This window comes from Paramisgurnus dabryanus, chromosome 24 (assembly GCF_030506205.2).
Source record: "Paramisgurnus dabryanus chromosome 24, PD_genome_1.1, whole genome shotgun sequence".
Lineage (NCBI taxonomy): Eukaryota > Metazoa > Chordata > Actinopteri > Cypriniformes > Cobitidae > Paramisgurnus > Paramisgurnus dabryanus.
In genome coordinates, this window is record NC_133360.1 from 12,721,136 (window position 1) to 12,749,055 (window position 27,920).

Sequence of the window (27,920 nt, forward strand, 5' to 3'; positions counted from 1 at the left end):
AAATAACTTTATAATACTGCCACCTAGTGGTAATTACTAAATTGATGCCAGGACGTCACCTTCAGCCTTATTTTCGCTGGTTAACTAAATAGATAACGTTTTGATATTTTAATATGTAATATGTGGATGAAAACTAGATACACATGCATCTACAGTCATTTATTTATCATCTTGCACGCTAAAAAAATAATAACAAATCCTGCTTGCTCATTGTGCGCGTGACTTGTAAGGATATCCTTATCCTTTGCTTTCCTCTAGTGGTCTAAAAGGAGATCTGGAAATTATTACGCATGTAAATCACCAATTGATAGCCTATAATTATTTAATATATATAACAAAATATTTAAAAAATAAATTTATATAAATACATAACAAAATAAATAAACAAATTATATGCTTTGTTGTTTGGGTAAATTAATACATACAACTATTATAATGATAATAATTATTAAAATTACTCATATTTGTCTACATACAAACATGCAGGTCCAGTGTATTTATATTAGTACAGACAATATCTGATTTTTTAGTAACCTCGTGACCTCAGATTTGTTCTGTTTGATATATTCATATAATTAAAGCTAATATAGTGCTTCTATAAATAACTAAAGTGAGTATGAAATTACGTTTTTAAACAAATGCAAAAGCTATTTTGACACTTGCCAGTCTCCACGACAATTTATGTAAATGGTGTAAATGATGACGTGCACTTGTTAAAGGAAAAGTTGTTATACCTCAAATAACCAGCAGATGTCATCATAGTAAATGGTTTGTCACCAAGATTTGCACTGAATGATTCAACGATAATGAATGTTTATTATTTTTACACACACACACACACACACACACACACGCACGCACACAATATAATATAATATAATATAATATAATATAATATAATATAATATAATATAATATAATATAATATAATATAATATAATATAATCTCTTTATAAAGTTATTTTGTGGTAGGAATAAATAACCTTATTTTTTATAACAATTACGGAATCAATTGTGTACATTATGAGTATGAACACGGTACGTGTTCTTGTGTCTGAAATAAAAACTTTGTAAAATTTTGATTTGCTTTCCGTCCGTGACGTCTCCCTATTTCCCTTTGCCGGTGTTCTAATTCCGGTCTCTCTAAAAATCGTTTTGGACCACACGCACGCAGACAACCTGAGGTATCTTCATTTAAAATGAGCTCCGGTTCAACATGTGCTGTTTCTGGTTGCTACAACAACTCGAAAAAACTTAAGACTTTTCAAGACACTTTTTGTGTTGATCACCAAAAAACGCGGAGTGAATGTCCGTGTGCGCCACCATACGCGTTACACTCCATGCCCACGAAGGAAGAGAGGAATCGCGCGTGGCTTGCGGCTTTAAAATTAAAAAAACCTCCAAAGAGAGTTTATGTGTGTTCGTTTCATTTCGTAGATAAAAAGCCCACCGAACTTCACCCCGATCCGGAGCTTTACCTGGGTTATAATCGACCTGATCACGCTAAACGAAAACAAATGGAGGACGCGGACGAACTTGGTAAGTTCATGAAATTCGTTTAAAATGCTTTGTATATAATTTGGTTGACAGTGTCTCTTTATCGTTATAGTATAACTTTAATGAGATTAATTTTGTTTTGTTTACATCTGCTTTACATAGTATTATACGGCTATATACGTGAGCCCTGTTACTTTTCTCACCGCTGATTATGATCCGCCAATCACAATCGTTATTGATTAAAGGATAAGAAAAAAGTTCTGTCGCAAACTTTTACTTGTCCCTAAATGTATAATGTTTTAAAATAATAGATTAAAAGTATTATACACGTTATATTGTATAAATGCGCTCAATAAGAAAAAATGCCGTCTGATTTAAATGTGGTTGTTCGGCTTTCTTGAGCAACAGAGCGCCCACTAGAGGACGAAACGTTTAGCACCATAGCAAGCTCAGTGGAGCAGAGCTAGAGGCCGTTTCTCAATCCGAAGGCTGCAGTCTGCGGAGGTCGCATATGCAGGCTGCATACGTCATCAAGCTTGGTTTATTTAAGTTAACTGACCATTACATTCGCAAGTCATAAAAATATTACATCAATTTACGATTAACTAAGATCAATTGTCAACTTTATAATTGTTAATATTATGAAATAAGGCAGTCTTGATGACGTAGGCTTCCTGGAAATGCGACCTCCGGAGGATGCGGCCTTCCGATTGAGAAACGGCCATAGTGTTGAAGATCATTATCAGATAATCTTTCTTTCTAAAATATTTTTACAGTTTTTTATGTTTAGATGGTTATAAATTGTGAGTCCAGGAAAGCATATAAATCATGAATGGTGCATACCATTATAAAACCGAGAAAAAAGAAATAAAAAAAGTAAAACTAAAGACAAATCCCTTAAGATTAGGACATTATTGATACATAGCCTAATTATTATTGATGTATGATATTAATTTTTATTCATTTTTGTTTTACATATTGACATGTATGGGTCTATTAATGGATTTTATATTGAAAATTCAGATATACCATGATACTAAATAGCACATTGGAAAACTGAGCATTGTGTTCATAAATATTTTAGTGGCATTCCAGATCGGGGGTTCCCAAACTTTTTATTCCATGTCCCACCTAGATGAAGCATATCTGAAAACCCATCAAAATATTCTTAAAAAAAACTTGGGGGTGCTCATTTTCATGGTAAGATATCAAAATCTTTCACATTGCTATTTTGTTTATTGTCATGCACCGCAACAGCCAAGTGATGTTTTGCAACCCACCTTAACCCTCTGTGCGACCAACGAGTGGGCCCCGACCCCAAACTCCAGATGATCTGGCAAAAAGTAGCTCAGTGCTTTCAACCAGCGGTCCGCAGCCCATTAGATGGCATCAACTTACAAAGGAGCCTCACTGACTTCAAATATTTTAAAATAAGGTGTTTGGTCATAAAATAAATGCACATCTTTTTAGTTATACCAAGCTGTAAAATATTTTTTTGCGTAGACATTTTGAGGGCTTTTTGGGGGAGCTAGAGGTCAAAAAGGTTGAGATCCACTGCCCTAGATTTCACGTTAACAACTAACTAATTGCATAACTATATACTTAGGAAATTAACAAACAAACCAGTTTTAATTATTGCCATATCAAAAAAATCTCTGTAAGAAGTCCCACGTACTTTACATTCTTTTTTTATTGTAATAAGTGTCCAGCATAGTTTCTATTATAGCAGCAATACTTGCAATAACTATGCCATTGCGGCGAAAGCTACGGTTACCATAGTAAATAGTTGTATGGGTGACTATGGGGTCAGAATTAAAATGATAGGATTTTCTTCCTCATGTATACAAGCGCGCGCGTCTGCGCATGCGCGGTGACTCGGGTCCATGTGTAGGCTGCGATGATCTTTATTTGGCGACCGGAGAGACAGCGGGCAGCGCAGATATACAGAAAGGAACCCCGGGTTACTTGTACACCAAAATACCAGGGTAAATAAAACCGACCGCGCGCGTGGAGACCCCACGGGAGATTATAAAGTGTTTCATCTTCTCGGTAAGTGCTTTTAAAGGGGGATTGACTGATTCTGGGGGGGGTTACGAGGGTTTTGATTGAGTCTAAGTTGGTCACAAGTTTGCTAAGGTAAAGATGGGCCAGATACCGAGCTAAGCTATCACACTAGCCGTGTGTGTGTGTGTGTGTGTGTGTGTGTGTGTGTGTGTGTGTGTGTGTGTGTGTGTGTGTGTGTGTGTTAGTGTGTTAATTAGCCGCTCTTAGCCGGCTAGTAACACATTCAGGAATACATTTAAACCTGAAGGGGAAACTTTTACAAATAAACACCGTTTGATCCATTTTGGCGTATATTTTGTTAAGTAAGTAATGTTATTGTTGTGACAGGGGCGTTTAGATCACTGATTTTCTGTCTCTTTTTGGGGGGGATTGTTTTTGGTGTTAGCTGGCTTTGGTCCAGTGGACTTCACATTAGCCTTGCTAGCAACTGGACTGTTGAGACAAATAGAGGATTTACAAACTTAATCCTCAATTTTAGCATAAGCATTTGACAGAGATCGTTGAAGTGTATCCGAGTTGACTGACTATGAAGTAAAAATCCACTTTAGTAGAGAAACTTCTCAATTGTTATCAGTTTAGTGAAATAAACTAGTCATTTAGCTCGCCTGCTAATTGGAGTTGATGAGTTAGTCAGCATTAGCTGATGTTAGCCGGGGGTGCTAACTACTTTTGCTTCCTCAGTACTAAAATCACTTGGTTTTGTTTTGATATCTTTTTGCTGATATTAAAAACAAATCTTTTATATTTAACACGAAAGGGTTAAATTTCTTAGTTATCAAAACCACGTCACAAAAAATATGTGTGTAAGAAAAGACTTGTTGTATAGATAGTATGTTATATTGCATTGTATTGAAATAAAGCCGGGTAGTGTTGCAAAGTTTTGGGATATAAGTAGTTAAGCACGAGTTAAACTAAAATAGATGGTGGTCTGTTTATGTGCTGTTATCCCAATGCCAGGTGGGCAAGTCTTGCCCCCAAATGATTTCCTTTGACTTTGGTGACTAGTAACATGAATTAACAATACTTTTACGAGTTTGAGAGAGAGGGCATAGTTCAATGTTTCTCGGTTAGATTAGTTGTTGTGAATATAAATAATAGGCTGTTGACACATGACTTTGCATGACATGTCAACCTTTAAATCTATTTAAATGGCCAACTTTCCATATTATGTTATGTTATTACCATGTCTTATACCACCACTATCATCCACAGACTTACCCAAGATTAGTTACTCCATTTGGGTAAGTTATGAAATTCCAGTGGTGCCTGTTTTGAGACTTTGGACTGTGTGTAGTTTAACTGACCATCTGTTTGTCAGTATTGCTGAAGATGTGTGATATCTCCACAGTCCCGGGTCCTGCTTTTTACTGCCTAAATTCTTGTCCTGTTCCTCATGTTAGTGGATAGGTGCAGTTCAAGGCTGGTCTTCATGGGTGTGGTGGTGATGGTTTAAGTTGTTTCTGTCTTGATGTGGCGTTTTTGTCAATAAATTGGGTGGTACCGACATGGGAACATTGTCACAAGGAATACTGTCAAAAAGCCAAGTTTCTTCTGCTATACTAGTAAAGAAACTACTTTAATACATTCATGTCTATCATAGATCAGGTAACCATACTTGAATTAGTATATATTTATGATTTGTATTCGCGACAATCCACCCAGAATACTTCAAGAGCCATCGCAATGATTCATAGCAGTACGCTCATACGCTGCAGGTATGTCTTTTCAGGTGTTGCCGAATCCTACCATGTTACACCTCTGGTTAAGGCATATGGCACCTGTTAGAGAGTAGTAGCATGTCTGTCTGAATCTCATTCAATGTCAAGGACAGGCTTAAGGACTTGCGCACTCCAAGAGAGATCGGTAGAGGAATAATATGGGCATATAAGCATGCCTTTGCTGACTAAAGGTTTAAATCTTCCTGGTATGATCCAAGAGTTTTAACTAAAGCAGAGATGCAGTCTATGGTACATATGTAGAGATGAGACTTTTAAATCTTTTGCAAAATAACTTCATAAAACTAAGTTAGTTTAACAGTATTTGGACTTTCGTGGGATCTTCTTAATTGTAGGTGTAAGGCATTCGTTGTACCTGAGAAATCCTCCAGAGCTGCTATATCTGAGATGGTGGCTTGTAGTAAACAGGAAGGGCTGGAGTCTGACACATGGTCCATAGCAATCTAGCAAGATCTTTTACTGTTCAATATCAACTTCCTGATAATGTCAGATGTGTGTGTGTGTGTGTGGGGGGGGGGGGGGTTACTGGAAGAGGGTGTAAAATACAAAAAGGAGCTGATAAACAAGTAAAATGAAGAACGTGGTGTTGCAGGAGCGATGTTTTTGGATGACTTTTCTGCTTTGGCTGTCATCCAAAAGTAGACGCCATTGTAGTAGAAATCGACCGTTTCACTTTCAGCTCCATACCATTGGCACTAAGGCGTGGTTTTAGTAGATTTTAAAAAGCGTAGGAGAATCGTGACGCATAGTACAGAGTGCATTGGTCAGTGGGTTTCTTGGAAGTCACCATCATTGGAACGTTTTATAGTAATTCGGTCTCAGATTCATTTTGTCATATTGTTAGTTAACTGTTTATTTCTCTAATATCCATGTATTAATGTGATTAAGATGAAATATGTAATGTAAAACATGTAAAACTATATCTTATTTTTTTTTAGCTAGCTTTTTAATACTTCTGATCAAAACCCAGTACCTTGTCAACATTATTGACCAAGCCGGTATAAACAAGTAGTCAAATACTGAAGTCCAAACATGGATCATTACTCTAGGAAAGGAGTCTTTTTGTTTAAGCAAGGACTGGGTGATATTGACCCAAAATCATATCTTTTGTAATTTGGGGAAGTATTGTGATATTCAGTAAATGACTCAATGTTTTCTGCTCAGTAGAATAAATGTATGCATGAAAGTCTCATATGAGGTTTCACAATCACCTTTATAATGATATCAGGCCATACCTATAAAGACAGTATTGTTGTTTCATCACGTAATCCGTTAGGAAAAATGCAGATATATTACAAAAACTCTATACCATCCAGCACATTTTTCATAATTTATAACAATTAAATCACTTACATTAAGAAAAAGTTTTGTGTAACTAAGTTAGGGATGTACCGATAGGAATTTTTGGGCCGATACGATTTAAACAGACAACTTCTGGCCGATACCGATATTAAACACTTGTATACAATAATATACAGTTGGTCTATTAGCTAGTTTATTTCTGCATCAACTTATTTTTACTGAACATGGATTGGATCTAATTAACATTCAACTGACCAACTTAATAAGAGAGGCACAAATTAAGCTAAAACAAATATAAGAAGACAGCATGACAACCTTTAAAGGTGGTTTTTGCTATTCAGCATTTATTTTATTAACAACATTAACACATTTTTTACATATAATGGATTTCTTTATGCAGTTAATTAATAAACAATCGGTCTCGTGCTATTGCCGATATGCCGATGGTTTTAAATTCGTCAAAAATCGGCCGATAAATATCGGCGGCCGATACATTGGTGCATCACTAAACTAAGTTAATAATGCTAAAAGATTTAGATACTAGTTAATAGGGCTGGGCAAAAAAAAATCGATTTTCCGATTAATCGTTTTTTTTTTTAAATGTGGTCGATTCAGAATCGATTCTCAAAGAGCAGAATCGATTTTTTTCTTTCATATTTATTTCTGCAAACATTGAACGAAAGATTAACGTTAATCGAATTACTAGTCTTCTTCACTAGATGTCACCCTATTTTTTGCTTTGCGCGATGTTACCAAGGAGCGAGAGGCAAGCCTGTCATTCATTAATTCAGTGGTTAAAATGGCGGTTTCAGGTGCTTCATCAATTTTAATAATTAATTACCAACTTGAAACCTGCTGTTCACTGTTCTTTTTATTAGTATAGTATTTGTATTTAATCTATATTTATTGAGTTGAATCGAGAATCGAGTATAAAAACTGCCCCGAGAACCGGAATCGAAAACTGAATTGAGAATCGAAATCGAATCAATTTGACAGCTTGTGAATCGAAATTGAATCGATCTGGAAAATCTGAATCGATACCCAGCCCTACTAGTTAAACACTGTTTCCTATTATAATTAAGGCTGTTAAATTGACTAAATTAGTTTTTATTGCCAAAGTTTTAGCCATGGTTAAAAATTTACTATATTTAATTAAATGATTCACTTAAATATATTATATAAGGGAAGCACAACATATCGAACAAACAAGAACATCGCAAATGGGCACATTGCGATATAAATGTAGCAATGGTATGCTGACTTCAATACTTCAAAAAGTTATATATAATCAAAGTTTTAGGTCAATCAATGCAGACGGCAGAGAAACTAGTGATATAGAGGGAGTGATGCTTTCTTTTCCTAAAATAAATGTGAAACATATGCTGATTAGATAATTTTTCATTTAAAAATATTTAAATATAATTTTAATTGATTTTACTAACTTAAAGGAACACGCCCACATTTTGGGAATTTAGCTTATTCACCGTATCCCCCAGAGTTAGATAAGTCCATACATACCTTTCCCATCTCCGTGCGTGCTGCAACTCTGTCTGACGCAGCCCCTGCTAGCTTAGCACAAAGATTGGAAGTGAATGGCTCCAGCTAGCAAACTTCTCCCAATAAGTGACAAAATAACGCAAACATTTTCCTATTTATGTGTTGTGATTTGTATAGTCACAGCGTGTACAAATAACAAGTTCATATGAGACACAGCGATCTTTTAAAAGTATACATACTGGGAACTATATTCTCAGAAGGCGAAGCACTGCTACTGGGTGGAGTGATTTGCTCGCAGCACCCGAGAAGCCCCCTGGTGAGATGCAGAGAGTTCGGTCAAAGTTGTGCAAATCACTCCGCCCAAGTAGCAGTGCTTCGCCTTCTGAGCTAGTATGCTAGCTGGAGCCATTCACTTCAGGCTCAAATTCCCAAAATGTGGGCGTGTTCCTTTAAGGTATCAACGTATCGTATCGCATATTGTATACGGTATTATTAAGCAAGTTATCTAATATTGCATCTTTAATATCACACAGCTTTAAAGCTCACATAAAGCATGCTGTTTCTGCTCATCTCATGTTAATTTTTAGTACCAATAGTGGAGTTCGACTGATAGTGGAGTTTACCGATAACTAAGCGGGTCCCTACTTGCTGATTAATCGACCAATAGTTTTTAAAATGGATACTGGATAAAAAACAAACATAACACTAAAAGTGAAACAGTTCTGAAGTGTATTACAAAAGTAATAAAACGACAGTACTGAACCATGACAATGTGCTAAATAAATAAAAATATATTAATTATATTAATAAGTAATACTGCTGTGAAATACTCCCACTAGTAAAATTGAAATGACATAAATGTATATTATATGTATAGTCTTGTACTTTATTTGCTTCTGTTTTAGCACTTAATGATTATCTAATTAAAATAACAAAATATGTATTCCAGTGATGATAAAAAAGAACTGAAATCAGATTTTGATTTGTTGGATATGTTAAAGTAGCGGACAGCTGCATATAGTTCGCTTTCTTTCACTATTAACTTAAAATATGGATAAATCGTAAAAGTAACCAGCTGGATATAAACTAATGCAAATCAGTGGTAATAAACATGGCATTAAAAATATGGGTTGGATTTATCTGCATGTATTTTTGTGTATCTGTTGGACGTACTACTAATAAAGTGTCCTGTCAACCTTGGCGACAAACTTGGCTTCCTGCTGTTGTTTCTTTGCTAATGCAGCATCTATTCAACAAATTAATTACTTTATAATTACTTCGGAAAAACTATTGGCATGATTTTTTTGCCAATAGCAGATTGTTCCACCAATGAATTAATTTTGCCAATTAATCGGTCTACCTCAAACCTTTTGAGTGGTATTACATCCTTTATATCTCTGAAGAGTCTTTATTTTTATTAGATTTATAAAAGACAGATCAACTCCAGTGATTGTTAGCAGAAAAGCACAAAATCCAAGAGGCGTCCAGTGGGAGGACACAAAGCAATATCCCACTATCTCTGGATAACTTATAATTCACCACATGTTTGTCTCATTTACATTATATGCACTTTAAGCGCCAAGTGATGCCTGTGACTTCTTCTTGAAGGAACAAAGCTAATGAGCGTCCTCGTCATCGTTCTCACTCTGATTGACGTGTGAGCGTGCTTTTTCAGGGGAAGTGCCCATAAAAGGAATATGGGGTCACTGATATGTAATGGGTACCCATGTTCGAAAAAAAAAACGTTCCGAAACTTGTAGGAAAGAGGCGGCGTGAGTTTGGCCCAAAAATACTCTGTCATACGCTCAACTGCTTTTTGGACACTTTGCATTCATTTAGAATTAGAATAACAACTCTTTAAAGGAACAGTATGTAAGAAATGTATATCAATTAATCATAAAATGGCCCTGATATATCACTAGACATTAAGAAATCATTTTCATTTCAAATACTTATATCACTGACAACAGTGTTCTGGCCAGGATATTGTCATTTAAAAAGTGGAGTTGCAGCCCTCAACTGATGTTTATGTTGTCATTTTGGGTATTGGCCACCAGTTGTGTGATTGCAGTACCTGTTTTAGCCACAAGTTTTGTGATTGCAATACCAGTTTTGGCCACAATCCTACATACTGTTCCTTTAACTGTGTTAATAATTCAAAATGCCTTAATGGCATTAAAGGCGGGGTGCATGATTTTTGAAAAACACTTTATAAAAGGGAGTCGGCCAGAGTACCAAAACACACTTGTAGCTAATCAGCAGTAAGGGGCGTGTCTACTAACCAACATTGTTGCCTGTGTTGCATATGTGTGGGGTGGGTCTATCAAAAGAAGGTCCAGATTCTATTGGGGTAGGGGCGTGTTTAGTTTTTTTTAAAAGTCAACATTGGCTTTCACAGATCATGCACCCCGCCTTTAATATTATAAATCTTTATTATATCATGACCAATGGACTACTTGTTTGCGCTATAGTTTCTTCTAAACAAAGACCCTTTTACATTTCCAATGAATTCAGTTACACGTGAAGCAGCTTGAATATCCTTTAAATATGCAATGAATGAAGAAGCGAATTCTGTGCTTTTCTAGAATTTCTCCGACTGTATTTCGGCAGTGTGTTAATGCTGAATTTTGCTGACGCGGCAACTCTGGAACGGTCTGTGTGTCGTATTGACATGAATACAATACACTGTTAAGGTATTCACCCAGGAGTGAAGACTTATGGGTGCTTGAACTCTGTCATGCACATGAGGCCGTATTTGTTTTTACAACGTGTGTGTTTTGTCCCAACATTGGGGTAATGTGAAAAATGTGTGGTGTTTCTGTGAACAGTGTTGCTTTTGTGTGTTTGATGGGATCAATTAGTACACAAGATTAGATTTTCTTAAAACAATGGGAGTATCTAAATACAAATCTCTGCCAAAATGGGGTGTTTTGATCTTCTTATAGACCTGTGACTACAAATATAAGCGATAGTGAATGACCTGCATGCCTTGGCATCACCGATGCCCAAACCCATGTACCCAATATTCTCCCTGTCACTTCTTATAGACATGCGTTTCGTCCCAGCAAAGAAATTAACTTTGCAATCCAACTGCCATTCAAACCACATTAAGGTTAAGTTTGATAGCAAGGGATTATAAAGGTGAACCCTGTGTAGATTTGTATATATTGTGCACTTGTTTAAGTGCATCCCGTGACAAATTAAATGCACTTCGGGGCTGCCACACTGGTTATTCCCATCTTATCATTTGACTATACATGATGTCAGAGCCCGGTTGTATTGTGTGTGTGTGTGTGTGTGTGTGTGTGTGTGTGTTTGTGTGTGTAGGCAGTGTACGTTTGCACTCCAGGCTGTTTGAGATCGCATTGGGGGATGGGTAGATGCGCGTGCATGCATATGTGTGTGTGTTGGCTGTCTGCGTGTGACTGTTCTTATGCATTTACATTTTTGTGCCCGTGTGAAAAGCATTCATCTGTACTTGCATGCGTGTTTGTTGTCCTTTTGCTAGGGGGCATGCCAGGTGGATCTTCCAGCAGTTAAAGGGTTAATAACGTCCATTTTGTTAGGTAACACCCTCGTGGCCTGATCTATCTGTGGTGTTAAAATGGCAGGGCTTAACCCTTGATAGGCAGGTCTGAAATCAATAGGGACACCTTTGAATCAAGGCAACCCTCCTGGCAGCCACTCGGCCGGCCGTGGTTGAGAAGATGTGTTGGTTTTAAGGGAAATGGAGAAACATCTGCCGCACGTCAGATTTCGATGGCTCACCTGGGATGTTTTGATGTTTATGACACATTTAGGAGGTCCTCCTTAACTGGACAAGCTTGTGTCTAACTCTTGGAAACGTTTTTGGGGACGGTGCTCATTGCAGCCTGGTTTGGTCTGTGTCATCTTTGTTTAAATCTTTAAAACTGTGACAGGCATCACAATTTCTATTTCCAATAGCTGTGGTAACACTTAAATTTAGTAGATAACTCATTTCATAAGCAGACAAATATCATAGGGATTTGTGGTGAGGGGGTGACCAATAAATGCCCCCCCCCAGAAACAATCTTAACACCCACTTAGCACACTTTAGCAACTGCAAGTGTGTTTTGCATAGGTAAATGTCAATCACATGTTTTTAAGAAATAGTTTTAGTTATATTGGCACCATGTCTTGTCATATAAAGTCACATATGTCTTCTATTGTCTTGCACCGTCTTCGCCCTATGGGCGGCCATTACATCAGACGAGTCATCTTTCCCGTGAGGATAGCCACCACACTCCCAGCTTGGCATGAATAGACATGTTTTTCTTTCTGCTCGAAACAATCCACTACACTGCAGTATGCATGTGTTTATCTGCATACTTTTTTTTGCCAAACTTGTAACTTTGTTTGGCATCCTCACATTCATATCTGTACTTCATAAAAAAACGAATGCATAATGCATAAATGTTGAGTCCCATCCTAAATCTGATCAATAATACTCTATAATAAACACAAAAAGAAAAATTTTCTTTTAAAACATCATGCTTCCTGCGTTACGTAACGCTGACATTTTGTGTGGTGTGTTTTAAGCAGAGTCTTAATGTGTTTCAGTGGTGTCTGTGTGGTCTCGCCACCTTTGATTCATCTGTGAAAATGTTTTTCATTTAATTCGGTTGTAGCTCACACCGAGGCATCTTGCAGATCTGGGTAACTCCTCTTGACGCTGTCTCCCATGAGGCCGTGCATGCCACGTGTCCACAGCTTTAGCGACAAGCATCCATTTCCTAAGAACAAGTGGCTCGTGTATGACTAAAGTGGTCGCCCAGTGTGAAAACATGGGGATCCTGGTGCGCTCAAGTAACTACATTAAGATTTAAGCCTAACTTGTCAGTGTTTGTTAAGCTTTTGTGTACAGTCTTCGCAAGTTATGAAAGAAGCCATTTAGGCCTATATGTTTCTTTAAGCAACCACTGATCATTGTAAAAGATTTATACTTACAGATGTGCAGTATATTGGGACCATGCAGATCATTGGCTGATCAATTTTTTAATTAATGTTTCATTTCACCTTAATATGAAACTTCTCTCTTTTTTTTACCCACCCTTATGCCATCCCAGATCTGTACAACTTTGTTTCTTTAGTTGAACACAAAAAACAAATAATTTTCCATGTGACCCTGGACCACAAAACCAGTCATAAGTAGCATGGGTATATTATTATAGCAATACCTAACAATACACAGTATGGTTCAAAATTATTGATTTTTTTAATGATAAAAATCATTAGGATATTAAAGATCATGTTCCATGGTTATTTTGTAAATTTCCTATCGTAAAAGTGTAAAATAAATGTGTTACTAAAAGTTGGACAACTTTAAAGGTGATTTTCTCAATATTTAGATTTTTTTGCACACTCAGATTCCAGATTTTTAAATAGTTGTATCTCGGCCAAATACTGTCCTGTCCTAACAAGCCATTCATCAATGAAAAGCTTGCAGATGATATCTATATCTCAATTAAAAAAAATTGACCCTTATGACAGATTTTGTGGTCCAATATTAAAATGCCGTCATGAGCCCTTTAGAAGATAATATTATAGACCTTTTTACAGTTTGTACACAATGATGACATAGCAACGTATGCGTGCGCAGTTTGGCAATGGAAGTATGGCAAGAATCAGCAGTGAAGCAACACAGACAAAGAAAGTAATTTGTGCAAGCTCGCGGTGTGAAGCTAATCCGCGCTATTCTCCGAGAAGTTTTATCAACTGGCTAGTTATCCTCCAGACAGTGACGGTCCGGACTACGTCTTTCTCATTTCGGCCGTGTGGCGCGCGTCCCCGCATGCGGTGTGATGCGCGTACGTGCTATTCTCCGAGATGAACTTGACGGCCTTTTGTGCAGCAAATTATTATTATTATTATTATTATTATTTTTTTTTTTTTTGGACAAGTTAGTTAAGGCGGTAGGGTTTCCAAGCTAAGGCGGGCCGCCTTAACTGAAATATGCTGCGGGAAACCCTGAGTATATTACATTAGTGCAACCAATCGCAACAACCAGACATTTTGATGCTGGGAAACCATTTTAATAAACTTTCTGATTTGCTAACACATTAGAACCAATGGGGAATAACACCACTTCTGTTGCCAAAATGCAGTGCAGGCTATTTGATCACGTTGGCGATAAAAGGGTCTATAGGCCCTGTCCCAAATAGCACACTTTGGACTTGTGGACTTTCTCAGAGTCCACACTTTCATGACATCATGTAGTGCAGACCTTAGGGACCCTAGTAGGCATGTGTAACCCACAGTAGCAGTGCAACAACCAAAGAAGCAGCAGCTTGGTCAGTTAACCCATAGACATAAAATATGTAGATGCCTCATGACGTGCTGCAACGTAATCCAGGGTCGCCAGCACCATATTGGTTGGGTCTCCTTACTCTACACTAGCACCAGAGTCAATCGAAGTCAACAGAGCAACTATGACCATATTTTGTGCAGCTCACTCTGGATGCAGGATCACCATCTCCTGCTTAACCTTTGCGAAAACTGAACTGCTTGCCATAACATCTGAACCAAAGATTCAGCATAACCTTTCCATTCAGCTAGGTTCATTGACCTTCACGCCTTCCAGGATGGCCAAAAACCTGGGAGTGGTCATTGATGATCGGCTTAGCTTCACGGAGCATGTTGGCAGCACCGCTCACTCTTGTAGATTCATCCTCTACAATATTAGGAAAATAAGACCTTTCCTAGATTAGCATGCTACGCAGGTCCTGGTCCAAGCACTTGCCCTGTGCAAGCTTCACTACTGCAATGCACTACTGGCAGGGCTTCCAGCCTGCACGACCAGATGATTCAGAATGCAGCGGCAAGAGTGGTCTTCAATGAGCCAAAGAGGGCGCACGTCACTCCTCTCTTTGTCAAATTACACTGGCTTCCTATAGCAGCTCGCATCAAATTTAAGGCTCTGCTCCTGGCCTTTAAAACCACCACTGGGTCAGCACCCCCTTACCTTCGCTTACTTATACAGCCTTATGTACCCTCTCGATCACTGCGCTCTGCCACCGAGCGACGGCTTGTGGTGCCATCTCAAAAAGGGAAGAAAACACTAGCGCGTACCTTCTCAGGAACTAAATTCAAGATGGCGGCCCTGCTAATACGTCAGCTCCAATAGGCAGCATCAGTCTATAAGGCGTCATCTACGTATATAATGTCTATGAGTAAACCCACAAATGAAGAAGCACCAGCAGTGATGTAGGTAAAAAGACAGTGACTTTTGTTGCAGTTTGATTTAAATCACTCTCCAACTTGACCCATCTTTGTTCTTTCTGTTTTTTTACCGGATGGGGGGTTGTTCTATTCGACCAATCACAGTGCTTGCGTTCAACGTAGAACTGACACAATGTTAAAAGTTTGGCGAGATGCGTGTCAGGCTACTCAGAGCTACTCATAACCTATGGTCTAGAATATATGCATGACTATAACTTACACTTTATGAGGATCTGCATTGGGAAGCTCCAAAAAGTGCATTCGTCTAGCATTAAAATAATTTAAATGACTCTAGTAGGTTAATATCTGTCTTCTGAAGTGAAAGATAAATTTGTGAAAGAAAGCGATTCGTGTTTTAAGCTTGTTAGTGATCTGCATTGTGTATTATTGTAAATGTGCAGATCTTTTGGAGCTTTACCATGTTGGTCCCTACATAGGAAAATAACATGATTGCATTTTAATATAAAGATATTAATTTGTGTCAGATTTCATTGTATAGCAGTGGTTCTTTTGAAGATTGTGCCGGGGGGCCTTGTTTTAGGATTTAAAAAAATACATTAATTTATCATAAATTCTGTGTATTTAAACCTCAGAAAAATAAGGCTACTAACCAACAGCATTACATTGTATATTTTAATAATAAGTTTAGTTTAATTAAAATTTTATGTTTTAGCATGTTTTATGTCATACATTTTCTTTGGGGGGCCACAAAGGGGCAGGTGGGTGGCAAGTGGGGGCCACCGTACACAAGGGGGGCCGCACGGCAAAAAAGTTTGAGAACCACTGGTATATATATCACCAGCATCTGTCAAAAAAAAAAAAATCAAAAGGCAACAAATTACTTTTCATTTTAAAAATTGTTTGCTGAATAATAAATTTTTTTATAATTCAGAAAGTTTCTTGACAACAATGTGGTGTTATTTAGTCGTGCTGGCTCTATGCAAGTGTTAATGTGCGCAATATTTGCTTTTATGTTTTGTTGACTGCCTTGAATGTCAAACCACTGCTCCGGTTGTTACTGTGCAGTCAACAAAGGGGCGAAACTTCCTTCTCATCTCTGAACGACTCGTGTCGTGTTTGGGAATGCAAACGGCCCATCCCCCACTGGCAGAGTACTGCGTCTCTGTGGCCGCATTTGCTGCCAGCCGGTATCTCAAGGGGTTAAAAACCTGCTTTAGTCTCTCGACTGCGTCCACCAACCGGTTTGAACTGGTTTTCAGGGAAATGCTTTATGTGTCCCATGGAATCTTGGGAAGGGTCATGTGGAGCACCGGTGATGTCACAGCAGATGAGAGCAGGCCTGTGTGTTGAGTCAGCTCTGCTGCTATCAGATGGCTGATATCATGTGTTAGGACAGGTAGGTCAGCACGTAGAGACAGGGCCGTCTTGCGTGCGGGGATCTTAACCTTCTCGTATCAGAGTTATAGTTTTGTTTCCTGTTAATCGGTTGTTGGTTGAGGTTTGCATGCATAGTTTAAACCTCAAGGGACTTGTTCTGACAGCTCAAAATGAAGAGCAAATACTCTTGGGTTCGGCTTTGCTCGGTTGTCTTTACTGTTTGTGGGTTTGCTCCGAACCTCATAAGGTTTTGGAGTCCCAGTTTAGCTCTATACGACCACACCTCCAGTATTTGACATTAAGTCTGTGAACTTTGTGTATGCATTTGCATCTGGATAAACGAGAGTTATGATATCAGTGATGGTCCTTTCTAATAAACGTCTCTTGCTTTTCATAATTATAGTATACCAGTTGATCTCAAATTGTGGGTCACAACCCTAAAAATGTTTAACAGGTCTGTTTTCAGATGGGAGGGACAAATCAGTGCACTTTAAAGGGAAGAAGAAATGCTTCACATCCTGTATTCCTGTGTCGTGTCTTATCAAACTCTTTGGTATATTGGTGCAAGTTCAAATGTAGTCAAATTAGGCAGATGCCAACCGAAGCAAGCAAAATGCCCTTGAACCGTGAATGAAACTACGCAAATAATAAAAAAACAACATGGACTACATTAAATACAAGTTCACTTGCAGAGGGGATAAACATGAAACAAGAAACGTCATATTGCACCACCCATTTAAAAATATTGTTGTCTCATTTACCGATGTTTCTTCTTAGGTGAGAAGATGTCGGAAGATGCGGTGCGTCAGACGCGTAGTCAGAAGCGGGCGCTGGAACGAGAAACCCCAACGACGGAGGGTGACTTGAAACGGGTCAAACTAGAGAAAGAAGAGCTGGGAACTGTGGATGGACTGAAGGCCAAGAGCGAACAAGCCAACAAGGTGGCCAACATCTTAAGAGCCGGTGAGGTGAAGGCCACCATCAAGGTGGAGGTGCAGACCGGAGATGAACCAGTGGACATGAGCACATCTAAGAGGTGGGCACTGCACCGAACTCGGAAACCAATGTGTATGAGAGGTTTTCTTGCTTTAATTGAATGAAATGGATGTGGTAACAAATGTTGATGCTTGTAGATGAGTTCGTTGAGGACACTTAACCTCTTCCTACTAGAAGCTGCGTTTATAAAACATCTGCTAAAATGCAAAGTAAACAGTTTCAGGAAGATGCAAAAGGACATGGCTGTAGATTTGCACATCGGGTTCAGTCGGGTTCTCGGTTTGTGTTTCTGCCTGGGTGTTTTTGAAAACGCATGGTCTTAAAGGGATAGTTCAGCCAGAAATGAAAATAATGGCATTAATGACTCCCCCTCATGTCGTTCCAAACTCGTAAGACCTCCGTTTATCTTCAGAACACAGTTTAAGATGTTTTATATTTAGTCCGAGAGCTTGTTGACCCTTCATTTGGAAAATCTATGTACGGTATACTGTCCATGTCCAGAAAGGTAATAAAAACATCATCAAAGGAGTCCATGTGATAGCAGTGGGTCCGCTAGAATGTGCATCGAAAATACATTTTTCGTAACAAAAATAACGACTTTATTCAGCATTGTCTTCTCTGACAGATGACGTGGCTGACGTGTTATCTGGTGCGCCCCAGCTGTTTTTTGTGCTCCCGGGCTTCTTTTACAATCTAAGGGAGACGCACGCTGTAAGTTTGAAAAAAAAAAACTTTGTAGTCAAGTACTTTAGTCTCGCGCATGCGCTTCACAACAGACGCGGAAGAGAAGACGATGCTGAATAAAGTCGTATTTTTTTTTATTTTTGACCAAAATGTATTTTCGATACTTCAACACATTCTAACTGACCCACTGATGTCACATGGACTACCTTGATGATGTTTTTATTACCTTTCTGGACATGGACAGTATACCGTGCATAGATTTTCTATGAAGGGTCAACAAGCTCTCGGACTAAATATTAAACATCTTAAACTGTGTTACGAAGATGAACGAAGGTCTTACAAGTTTTGAACGATATGAGGGTGAGTCATTAATGACATTATTTTCATTTTGGGGTGAACTATCCCTTTTATTATTTGGTTAATTATACGGTTTTACGTGCTATAGATTTAATCCAAGTGACAAAAAATGCAATGTGTTGCTCTGTGGTTATGAGGTGGCCAATGAATTCAAGATTCTAATATTTTGGTCTCTATGAGTATCTATGAAATTTTTCATCTGTTTTATTGTCCGAGAGGCAAAAAACATAAGTCAGATTGTACGCCTTTCCTCATGATTTGAATGATCTATTCTGATCGTTGTCCGCAGTACAAACAGAAAGGGATTTGTTATATTTGGGGCTAGTGCTTCATTCGATGTCTTTATATCAAACTTGACTAACATAACAAATCTGATCTTGATGCAAAGAAATGTCAAGATTATTCTGAAGGATCGCAAACAACTCCTTCAATTTTGTATCCGAACATTGACCCTAATGCGTGAAAAGGTGGCACTCAAAAAAAGTACCAAACAAAAGTTGTCAAACTGAAAGAGCTGAGCTTGTGATAAAGTGAAAAGGACAAAGGGGATGGCCTGATGCCATGCGGGGTGGGGGAAGGGTTGAATATATTGAGTGAAGGATGTCGCAAACTACAAACACTACAACACATCCGTCGTACGTTCAACTTTTCCCAAACACAGCACGAGCGCTTGTGCTGCTGGTTCCTCGTGTGGCTATGCCCCACTTAGGAACTTTGAAGCGTCTCCGTTGTCTGTCGCACCTGAATCCTGTCTGACTTTTCAAAATGAGGCCTATGTCACAAACTGGTTTCAGCCGGCCGTTGCCATGGTTTCCACACTGGCAGGAACAGTTAAAGAAAAGGGTGGGTGTGAGTCATGTGACCCGAGGGAAATTCTTGCATCATGTGATCTTGCCGGTGCTTGTTAATACACAGGAAGTCACTCAGGTCATTTCTGGTAACATACTGGCTACCGTTTAGTTGTAATTTGGACTCGGACGCTGACTCGGCAATCCAGATAAAGTTGAAAAGCATTCCCTGCATTACTCGATTCCAGTAAACTTGAACGCTTCATGATGAGGGATGGATTTAATTGGCTGCTTTGCTTTTAAGGAACACTCAATGGTTGTAGAAAGTGACAGCTAAGTGCTGCAAAGGGGTCTGTGATGTTTCTTCCTGTCTCTCTCTTTTAAGTGTCAATTTACAAGAATGGACCGTGCATTCGGAGACTTAACCTGACTCCTCTTCGTTGTCTTGTTTTTAGTGCCGTGTCAGAAAAAATTATGGCAGTTTTGGGTTATGTTGCCTAGTTAGTGGCATTAAGTCATGGATTCGATCTCCAAGGAACACAAATACTGATAAAATGTATACCTTTATGGATTTGGCATCCAAAGTGACAAATTTAAATGTAGTGGTGCTTGCTAAGATGCATACAACCCATCCCCATTAAAAATGAATCCCACACCAATTCTGCTAAGATAAATTATTAGTCCCGTTTAGTTTAATTTAAGAGGTATGCTTGTGGATGAAGGGGACTTGTGTCAAATCTAGTGGCTATAATATCATTGACTTGTATGGCGAACATACCACCCCAAACCCCCTGCTTGGCATCTAACTGCACCTTAGCAACCACCCAGAACACCCTAGCAACCATATAGAAACTCTATAGAACAGCACCAGCATTTCCTTTCTCTATATAATTCAAATTACAAGAAGTTGTCATTGCTAATGCTAATAATGCATTAGTATGGTATGCCTAGTATGTGATCCTTATCCTACAAGCAGCAATAAGCCTGTGCCAATACCAGATTTCCCAGCTGTCCTCCGCTTTGCTGTCCGTGCGTGGACGCCATCAGTGACCACATGCTATACATGCTGCCATGTCATACATGAAAAAGGGTGTCTTTGATATGCAAACGTCTTGCCTGCAGTTAAGGGATGTTGTGCACACAATAGGCTGGCTTGTAGCCATGCTCACCCCCACTGTCCGAGCCGGATGTATAATGGGTACGAAGTTACTGTCCTGAAGTCAACTTGCCGTTCCGTTATTGATGTGGGGTTGTGTCGTTAGGAAATGTATTATTTAATTTATTTATTTTATCTTCATATGACCATAGACAAACTTTTTGTGTAACTTCTAGGTGATTTGCAAATGTTGTCTTGTGGCGACCTCTTGTGGGCAGAATATGCAATAGTGTTTACATCAGTCCTGTCCTGGGCATATTGAATTGTGGGATATAGACCCATCCTATTGTTGTGTACTGCACATTGCCACATGCATTTGGATATCCTGTTCATACAACATTTTGTTCTTAGCATACTATATACAGAAGAAATAGCATAAGTAGTGCGCTTCTAGGGATAAAAAAAATGTAATATCTTAAAGTGAGACACTGTTACATCAATGTATTAACTTTGGCTTATATCGTCCTCTCTCTTTCTCAGCGACATAAAGAAGGAACGTCCTTCGACACCAGATGATGATGTCATCGTCCTGTCGGACAATGAGCCTTCTAGTCCTTGTATGAATGGGATCAGCCACGGTTTTAAGAAGACTGATACAGAGATGCTAATGGTAATGTCACATTGTGGGACATTTACACTTGAGTAATTCAATTCAAGGTAATTCAAGTCATAAAACTTGAGATTATTAACGCCATTTGTTGCCCTTCACGGTTTGTGCAGAAGAGCAGCCCGGCCGAGCGTGAACGCATCATCAAGCAGCTGCAGGAAGAACTGCGCCTACAGGAAGCGAGACTCGTTTTGCTGAAGAAACTTCGGCAAAGCCAGACCCAAAAAGACGTCGCACAAAAGGTAACCCCAGGATGGTTAACGCAACAAATAGATCTCGCTGTTTAGATTAGCATTGTTTACATACACAATGCATCTTTTTTGTCTCTCTTGCAGTCAAATAATTCTGTGGCTGCTCCTCCACCTCTCGTGAGAGGCAGCGTTTCTACCACTAAAGGGCCTTTACAGGTCAGTGCTATTCAGGGGACATTCGCTTTTCTTTCTGTATATGTGTATTTATATGGTTAATTGGTTTATAAGCTTAACATATGTTGCGCACAGGTCTCCAATCGAAACTCAGGAACAGTGATTCCTCCTCCTCTGGTTCGAGGTGGGGCGCAGGTCTCCAAACACGGCTCCCATAATACAGTAGTCATGCCGCCCTTAGTCAGAGGATCACAGGTACTGCGGCTACAGCCTAAGCACTCCTTATTCACATCAGTAATATTGATGATCATTTTGAAATGCTTGGCATATAAAATGATCCATTAATGTTTGTACCCGTTTGTTGCAGCCTATCGCCGTGACCCCGCAGCAGATTGCGACCCTGCGACAGCAGCAGCAACAGCACTCTAGTTCTGGTCCTCCTCCCCTGCTGCTGGGCCCACGAAACTCTGTACCCAATGTGCAGGTGCAGGGCCAGAGGATCATCCAGCAGGGCTTGATCCGTGTGGCAAATGTGTCCAACGCAAACGTCTTGGTCCAACAGGTGAATACAGTGAGCATGGCAGTGTGCTCTGGTGGTGCACATTAGAGGTCTTCTCGGGTCCAAAGAAATGCCCCCGACCCGAATCACTTTATACCCAAACACGATGTGCATACATCTTTTTTTACTCATTCCTCGCTAGCCTTTTTTTTTTTTTTAAGTTGCCCGCCAGCATTTATGTGGTTTTTAGAAAAGTTGCCGTCCAGAAAAATTTTCTTCTAAACATATATAAACTAGGGATGCATAATGATTAATCGTGATTAATCTATAGCAGAATCAAAGTTTTGTTTAAATCATATATGTGTGTGAACTGTGTATAATAATTATGTATATATAAAAATGCACACATGCATGTATAATTTTAGGAAAAAATATATTTATATATTAAGTATTTATATTTATATATAATATAAATTATACATAAATATACAAATATATATACACATGTAAACATTTCTTAAATGTATTCATGCATTTGTGTGCATTTATTTATACAAAATTATTATACACAGTTCACACACATCTATGATGTAAATAGCTTTTATTCTGCTATAGATTAATCGCGATTAATCGTTATGCATCCGTAATATAAACATACAAATATATTAAATGAAAGAAGTGACCATTTGCTTTCAAACAATAAACAAAATGGGAATTTATTTTATCCTATCTATACTTTTTCACTTCATATAAACTCCTAAAAAAGGGTATTTTTCTTCAAAAAAACTTTTTTTTTTCGCAAAAAGCTGAAATAATTACATTTTTGTGAAGGAATTTTGTTAGAGATCAAATTCAGAACGATTATCAAAACATACAGAGAGTTTAAAATTAGTAAATTATTTTTTGCTTCCGTTTTTTTCTAAATTGGGTGTGTGCGACATCTAGTGGATAATTGCACTATTACATATTAACATAAAACCTCATCAGAAACATGATTTTTTTAATGCACATTTTTTCTCCTAATTGACGAGATAACTCTTCAATGGCAGGAAAATAGTTAAAGAAAGACCCGAGTCCGACCCGAACCAGTGGCTTTTTTTACCCAACTGGACCCGAATGTAAATGGCACCGACGTGTGTGCGGGCTGCAGTTAAACGAAAGAAACGCTGCTGGCCTCGCAACCAATTTGGCCCGCTGCTCCATTTATTTTACTTTGTTATCTGACGACAACACCAAGGTAACCGCAAAAATGTGCATTTAAATTTGATTGACATGTCTAGCTCAACGAAAATCAGCCTACCATCATCCACACGATGTCGCAAGCGCTCTTGCCAAACAGAGGAGTGGTTGGAAAATGAAATCAAATCACACACGCGAGATAGTTGGGGTCGTCTCGGGACAGTTCGGCAAAAATGCATTCATTTAAAATTGCCCGATGCCGCTATTATTATACCTTTTGTTTTCATCGCTAAAAGGGAGTTTGGAAACTTAAAGCAAAGCACAGATGACAACAGGTTTACTCGAGACAGCGCAAGCTAGCACGAAGGTAAAGCTAATCTTTTACATTATAGCAATGGCGCTAGTAGTGACGATTCTTTCAGACAAATCGGTGATCTACAGTGTTTTTGCGTCACGTGTTTGTATCAGCTCGGCTCGCTTGGAACCCCAACCGAGGTGGTACTTAAAAAAGTATTAGGTACTACATACTGCAACCAGTGGAAAAGCTCACAAAAGTAAGCTGACCCAAACCAAACCGTGGGGTACTATGCAATGGAAAAACGCCATTAGTGGACCCGTGAAGACCTCTACTGCATATATAGCATATTTAGCAAGCTGTGTTTAGATCAATATATATATACTATATATTTATTATAAACAAAAAACTTGATTAGTCTACAAAGTAAGCTATAAACAAAAGTCAAATTTAAGCTACTGTAATTATATTTCAGCTGTTCTCCGTTTATTTATTAGATGTTTTGATGTACTGATAATACTACATAATTGTCATCTTATGTCCTCATTTACAGGCATCTCCAACTGGTCTGAAGAGCTCCTCTGCGAACACCAATGCAAACGATTCCCCTGCCAGCCGGCAAGCTGCTGCCAAGCTCGCGTTACGTAAACAGTTGGAGAAAACCCTTCTTGAGATCCCACCACCTAAACCTCCAGCACCAGAGCTTAATTTTTTACCATCTGCAGCCAACAATGAGTTCATTTACCTGGTGGGCCTGGAGATGGTGGTCCAGAATCTGCTAGATACACTGGCTAAAAGTGAGTGCATCCTTTTTGTACTGGTTCGTTGACATTAAAGTATAAATGCAAGCTCCATAACATCTTCTCATGACCCTTGTGGCTTGCAAGTTGTGTAAAATGGCAAGTAGCATCTCTCATCACCCATTCACTTCTGTTTGCATCCCAGGTAAGCAGCCGCAGGGCGAATCCGCGTCCACTCCGGCACCCAAAGAACCCTTCAAGTGCTCCAAGTGTCAGACTGACTTCACCTCCCGCTGGAGGCAAGAGAAGAGCAGTGGCTCCATCCTCTGTGAGCATTGCATGAGCTCCAACCAAAAGAAGGTGCTGAAGGCAGAGCACACCAGCCGCCTAAAGGCCGCTTTCGTCAAGGCCCTCCAGCAGGAGCAAGAGATCGAGCAGCGCCTCCTGCAGCAGACGGCCTCATCCGCCTCCAAGACCACAACCACCTCGTCGACATCGTCTTCGCCTGTGATCAAGTCGGATCACGTGCTGGTCTCGCCGCAGTATAAGCAGGTGCGCACGTCTTTGGGCCAGCAGCAGACCAACAGGGGAACATCGGTGGGCCACTACCACACCACTATTAAGCAGGTACTTGAACATCCGATAATAACAGTGTTTCAATTAAATACGTCGCCTGTGGTGACCGGTTCGTGAATCGTTTCTTCCGCAGACTTCAGGACAGCTGTCACGCAGCGTACAGCAGGCGGTGAACGCACGCCACAACTTCACCACGTCCTCTCAGCTGCAGAACGCCGTCACGGCCGCCGCGCTGGTCAGCAGGCCAGGTAAGCATGCCGTGAGGGCAGGGGAAAAGGGCAGCAGCAACACCAACACCACCACCAATACCTGGAGGAAACAGAACAGCGCCACCACAGGTAGATGATGGCGACAGCATACGGCAAAAATATCTGCCCCTTCCTTTCTCTTCCTGTGTCTTACAGTTGATAGGCAGCAGACGGAAAACTTTTAGTTTAGGAAACTTTAGGAAAGGTTGCTTTCTTCATTTCTTTTCATTTAGATTAGCAAAACTGGGCTTTTCCTTTTAAATTAAAACACACCTGCTGTTCTCTCTACATTTCATTTCCACACACAATTTACCAAATATCTCTTTGTAGTTTGTTGCGAAGGATTGTTAACCACTCCTCGATCTTCCCACACAGGTGTCACCATGGCTTACGTCAACCCTAGTCTCTCCGTGCACAGGACGACGACGACGACATCTCCAGGGGACCGTCAACGCGAGTACCTCTTGGACATGATCCCCTCTCGCACCATTTCCCAAACAGCGAACACATGGAAATAGTCCCCTGCGATGGACGACAACCATCTTAATATTTCTCATAGTTATAATCCTGTCCTCTGGAGGATTCAATTCGGTTGGTTATCAATATCTGAGAACCGGCCATTAAGCAATAATAAAATGTAAAAAATATATTTTCTCTCGATTTCCTCTTTATTCCAAGACATTTAGTTGTACAGTCTGATTTAAGAACCCAATAGGCCAATAAGTCTCCCACTGTACCAGGATCAGCGATCAAGGAGACTCCATGGACCTTCTTCATAGGCCTTCCTTCGTATGTATCTACTAAATCTCCCAAACCCGATGGGCTTGAGTGATGTAATACACGCACGCGATGATGTCACGCAATCACTCCCACTTTTTACGGCCCTTGAGTTCCAGAGCCTCGGACACATTATCTACAGGAAGGAGATGGGATTGTGGACGTCCCGCGTAATGCCATGGATAATTTTAATTTTTTTTTACCTTTTGTGGACCATCTATAATCCGTGAGATTGATTTAGGTTTTTTGACATCCACACCGTCACGGATATCGCAGTGGATGTACGTCAATTTTTTTTTCTTTTTTTTGTGTGGGTTCATTCCACCCCATTTTCAAATGGCCTTTTTTACAGGCTTCGGATTTACAAGAAATTGTTAAACTGTTGAGGTGGTTATACATCTGCTGGTGTAGTGTGTATTTTGGATTTTTTTGGGGTTATTTTTCTTTGTACGCTTCTAAAAGACATTTAACCGAAAACTGCGCATCAGGGATGGTTACAGAAATGGACGTAACTAACAAAAAGCAGCAGCCGTGACAGGACAACTGTTGTAGACCTGAATGTGTGTGTGCGTGCGTGTGTGTGTGTGTGTGTGTGAATAATTTGTTGATATCAGGTGAGCTCGATGATAGCTTGAATAGAAACGATGGGAGAGGTGATTTTACGATTAGCTTTCATTGTGTACCCCTTCTTAAAGCTTTCTCGTAACAACATCCAGGTAATATTTGGATGTTTCATTATTTATAAATGTCACTTTAGATGAAGGATATGCCGTTAGCCCAAGTTACAAAGAGTAGTTCATCTTCTATCGACCGTTTTAGATCCAGTTTGAAGTTGCGCAGCAGACCGGCATGGCTTTATCTTTCCTTAAAGGAAATGTTTGGATGAAAGCATTACTGCTTAAAGAATGTAGCAAACCATCTTGCGCTATTAGTTAAGTAAAATCGAGTCCTTATGTACCTACCTGTTAGGTGGTGGTCGCATTGTTTTGCAATCTCTTATTATTTTTCTTTCATCTGGATTGATTCGCTAGCAGTATGCTTGGTATTTTAGCTAAACTTACGTGTATTATATGCGACAGCTCGGGTCCAGATTAGTTATGCTTTAAGTCAGCTTTTGGTTTTTCTTCGTTGTTATCTCAAGATGAGATCCGTTCGGACGACCTGTGAAGCGTTTAAGACACGGGCCCTTGTTTTAAACGGCTGTTCTGACTACTGCCTGCTGCTGGTAACTAACACCATTCCATTTTCGAAGGGATGCTGCCGTTGTTTGTGTAACGTCCCTTTTACGAATTGTAAAAAAAAGTTTTTTCATCTGTTTCTGATCTCAGTTAATAATTATAATAAAATTAATTTTAACCTGTATTGTCTCGTGTGTTGACTGTTATTGTGGATATTGTAAAGAAAAGATGGTAACACTTCACAATAAGGTTGGATTTGAGGAGATGCAAAAGCCTTTGAAAGCCACTTTTTGCCACGCAAAAACTTATGGTGCATTCACACCAGCTGTGGTAGAGGCGTCAAAAACGCGCTATTTGTGCGTAGTTGGACGCTTGAACATTTGAGTTTACTTGCTTCATTCGTGCGTGAAATTCAAGTCATTCGAGAGATTCACACGAACATTTTTGTCATGGGAGGGGCTTCAGCGACTCTGCTGAGATTACGCTCACTTACTGTAATCACGTCACTACTACAGCAAGGTCCTGATTGGCTAACACGGCGTGGAAATCTGCTTAAGTTCAGATTTTTCAACTCGCGCGTTTTCCGCAGCAACGTTCAATTCACGCGGAACGCGCCGCAGGATGCCTAATTGCATCTTTACATTGACTTAACATGTAAATCGCTCACGCTTGCCACCACTACTGCGTCTGGTGTGAACCCTGCATAACGCAGGGTTAGTTGTAATGCTATGTACACACCAAACGCGTAGCATCGTGTTGCTCGCTCTGGATTAATCACATGATTTAACTTTGTGTCATGTGA

General features: G+C 39.4%; 1 protein-coding gene across 5 annotated transcripts; it reads left to right on the plus strand.

The window, feature by feature from the left end:
- The first annotated feature begins 1,187 nt into the window (after positions 1-1,187).
- gatad2ab (GATA zinc finger domain containing 2Ab) lies at positions 1,188-27,302 on the plus strand. Of its 5 annotated transcripts, none has more exons than XM_065246127.2 (11): positions 1,188-1,539; positions 17,451-17,709; positions 21,135-21,264; positions 21,375-21,503; positions 21,597-21,668; positions 21,762-21,881; positions 21,994-22,188; positions 24,153-24,396; positions 24,545-24,966; positions 25,049-25,163; positions 25,539-27,302. In XM_065246127.2, exons 1-11 carry the CDS (start codon positions 1,200-1,202, stop codon positions 25,679-25,681), a joined length of 2,169 nt encoding a protein of 722 aa, XP_065102199.1. In that variant the 5' UTR covers positions 1,188-1,199; the 3' UTR covers positions 25,682-27,302. The 5 variants fall into 5 exon arrangements, with proteins under 5 accessions (XP_065102199.1, XP_065102191.1, XP_065102206.1 ...); XM_065246119.2 differs by having other exon boundaries at positions 1,192-1,539; positions 25,049-25,253; XM_065246134.2 differs by lacking the exon at positions 1,188-1,539 and adding an exon at positions 3,373-3,546 and having other exon boundaries at positions 25,049-25,253.
- The last annotated feature ends 618 nt before the right edge of the window (positions 27,303-27,920 follow it).

Coding starts and splice junctions, on each gene's coding strand:
- gatad2ab (XM_065246119.2), top strand. CDS start 1,200: ATGAGCTCCGGTTCAACATGTGCTGTTTCTGGTTGCTACAACAACTCG. Junction 21,504..21,596: donor AAAAAGACGTCGCACAAAAG/GTAACCCCAGGA, acceptor TCTCTCTTGCAG/TCAAATAATTCTGTGGCTGC. Junction 24,967..25,048: donor ACCACACCACTATTAAGCAG/GTACTTGAACAT, acceptor TTTCTTCCGCAG/ACTTCAGGACAGCTGTCACG.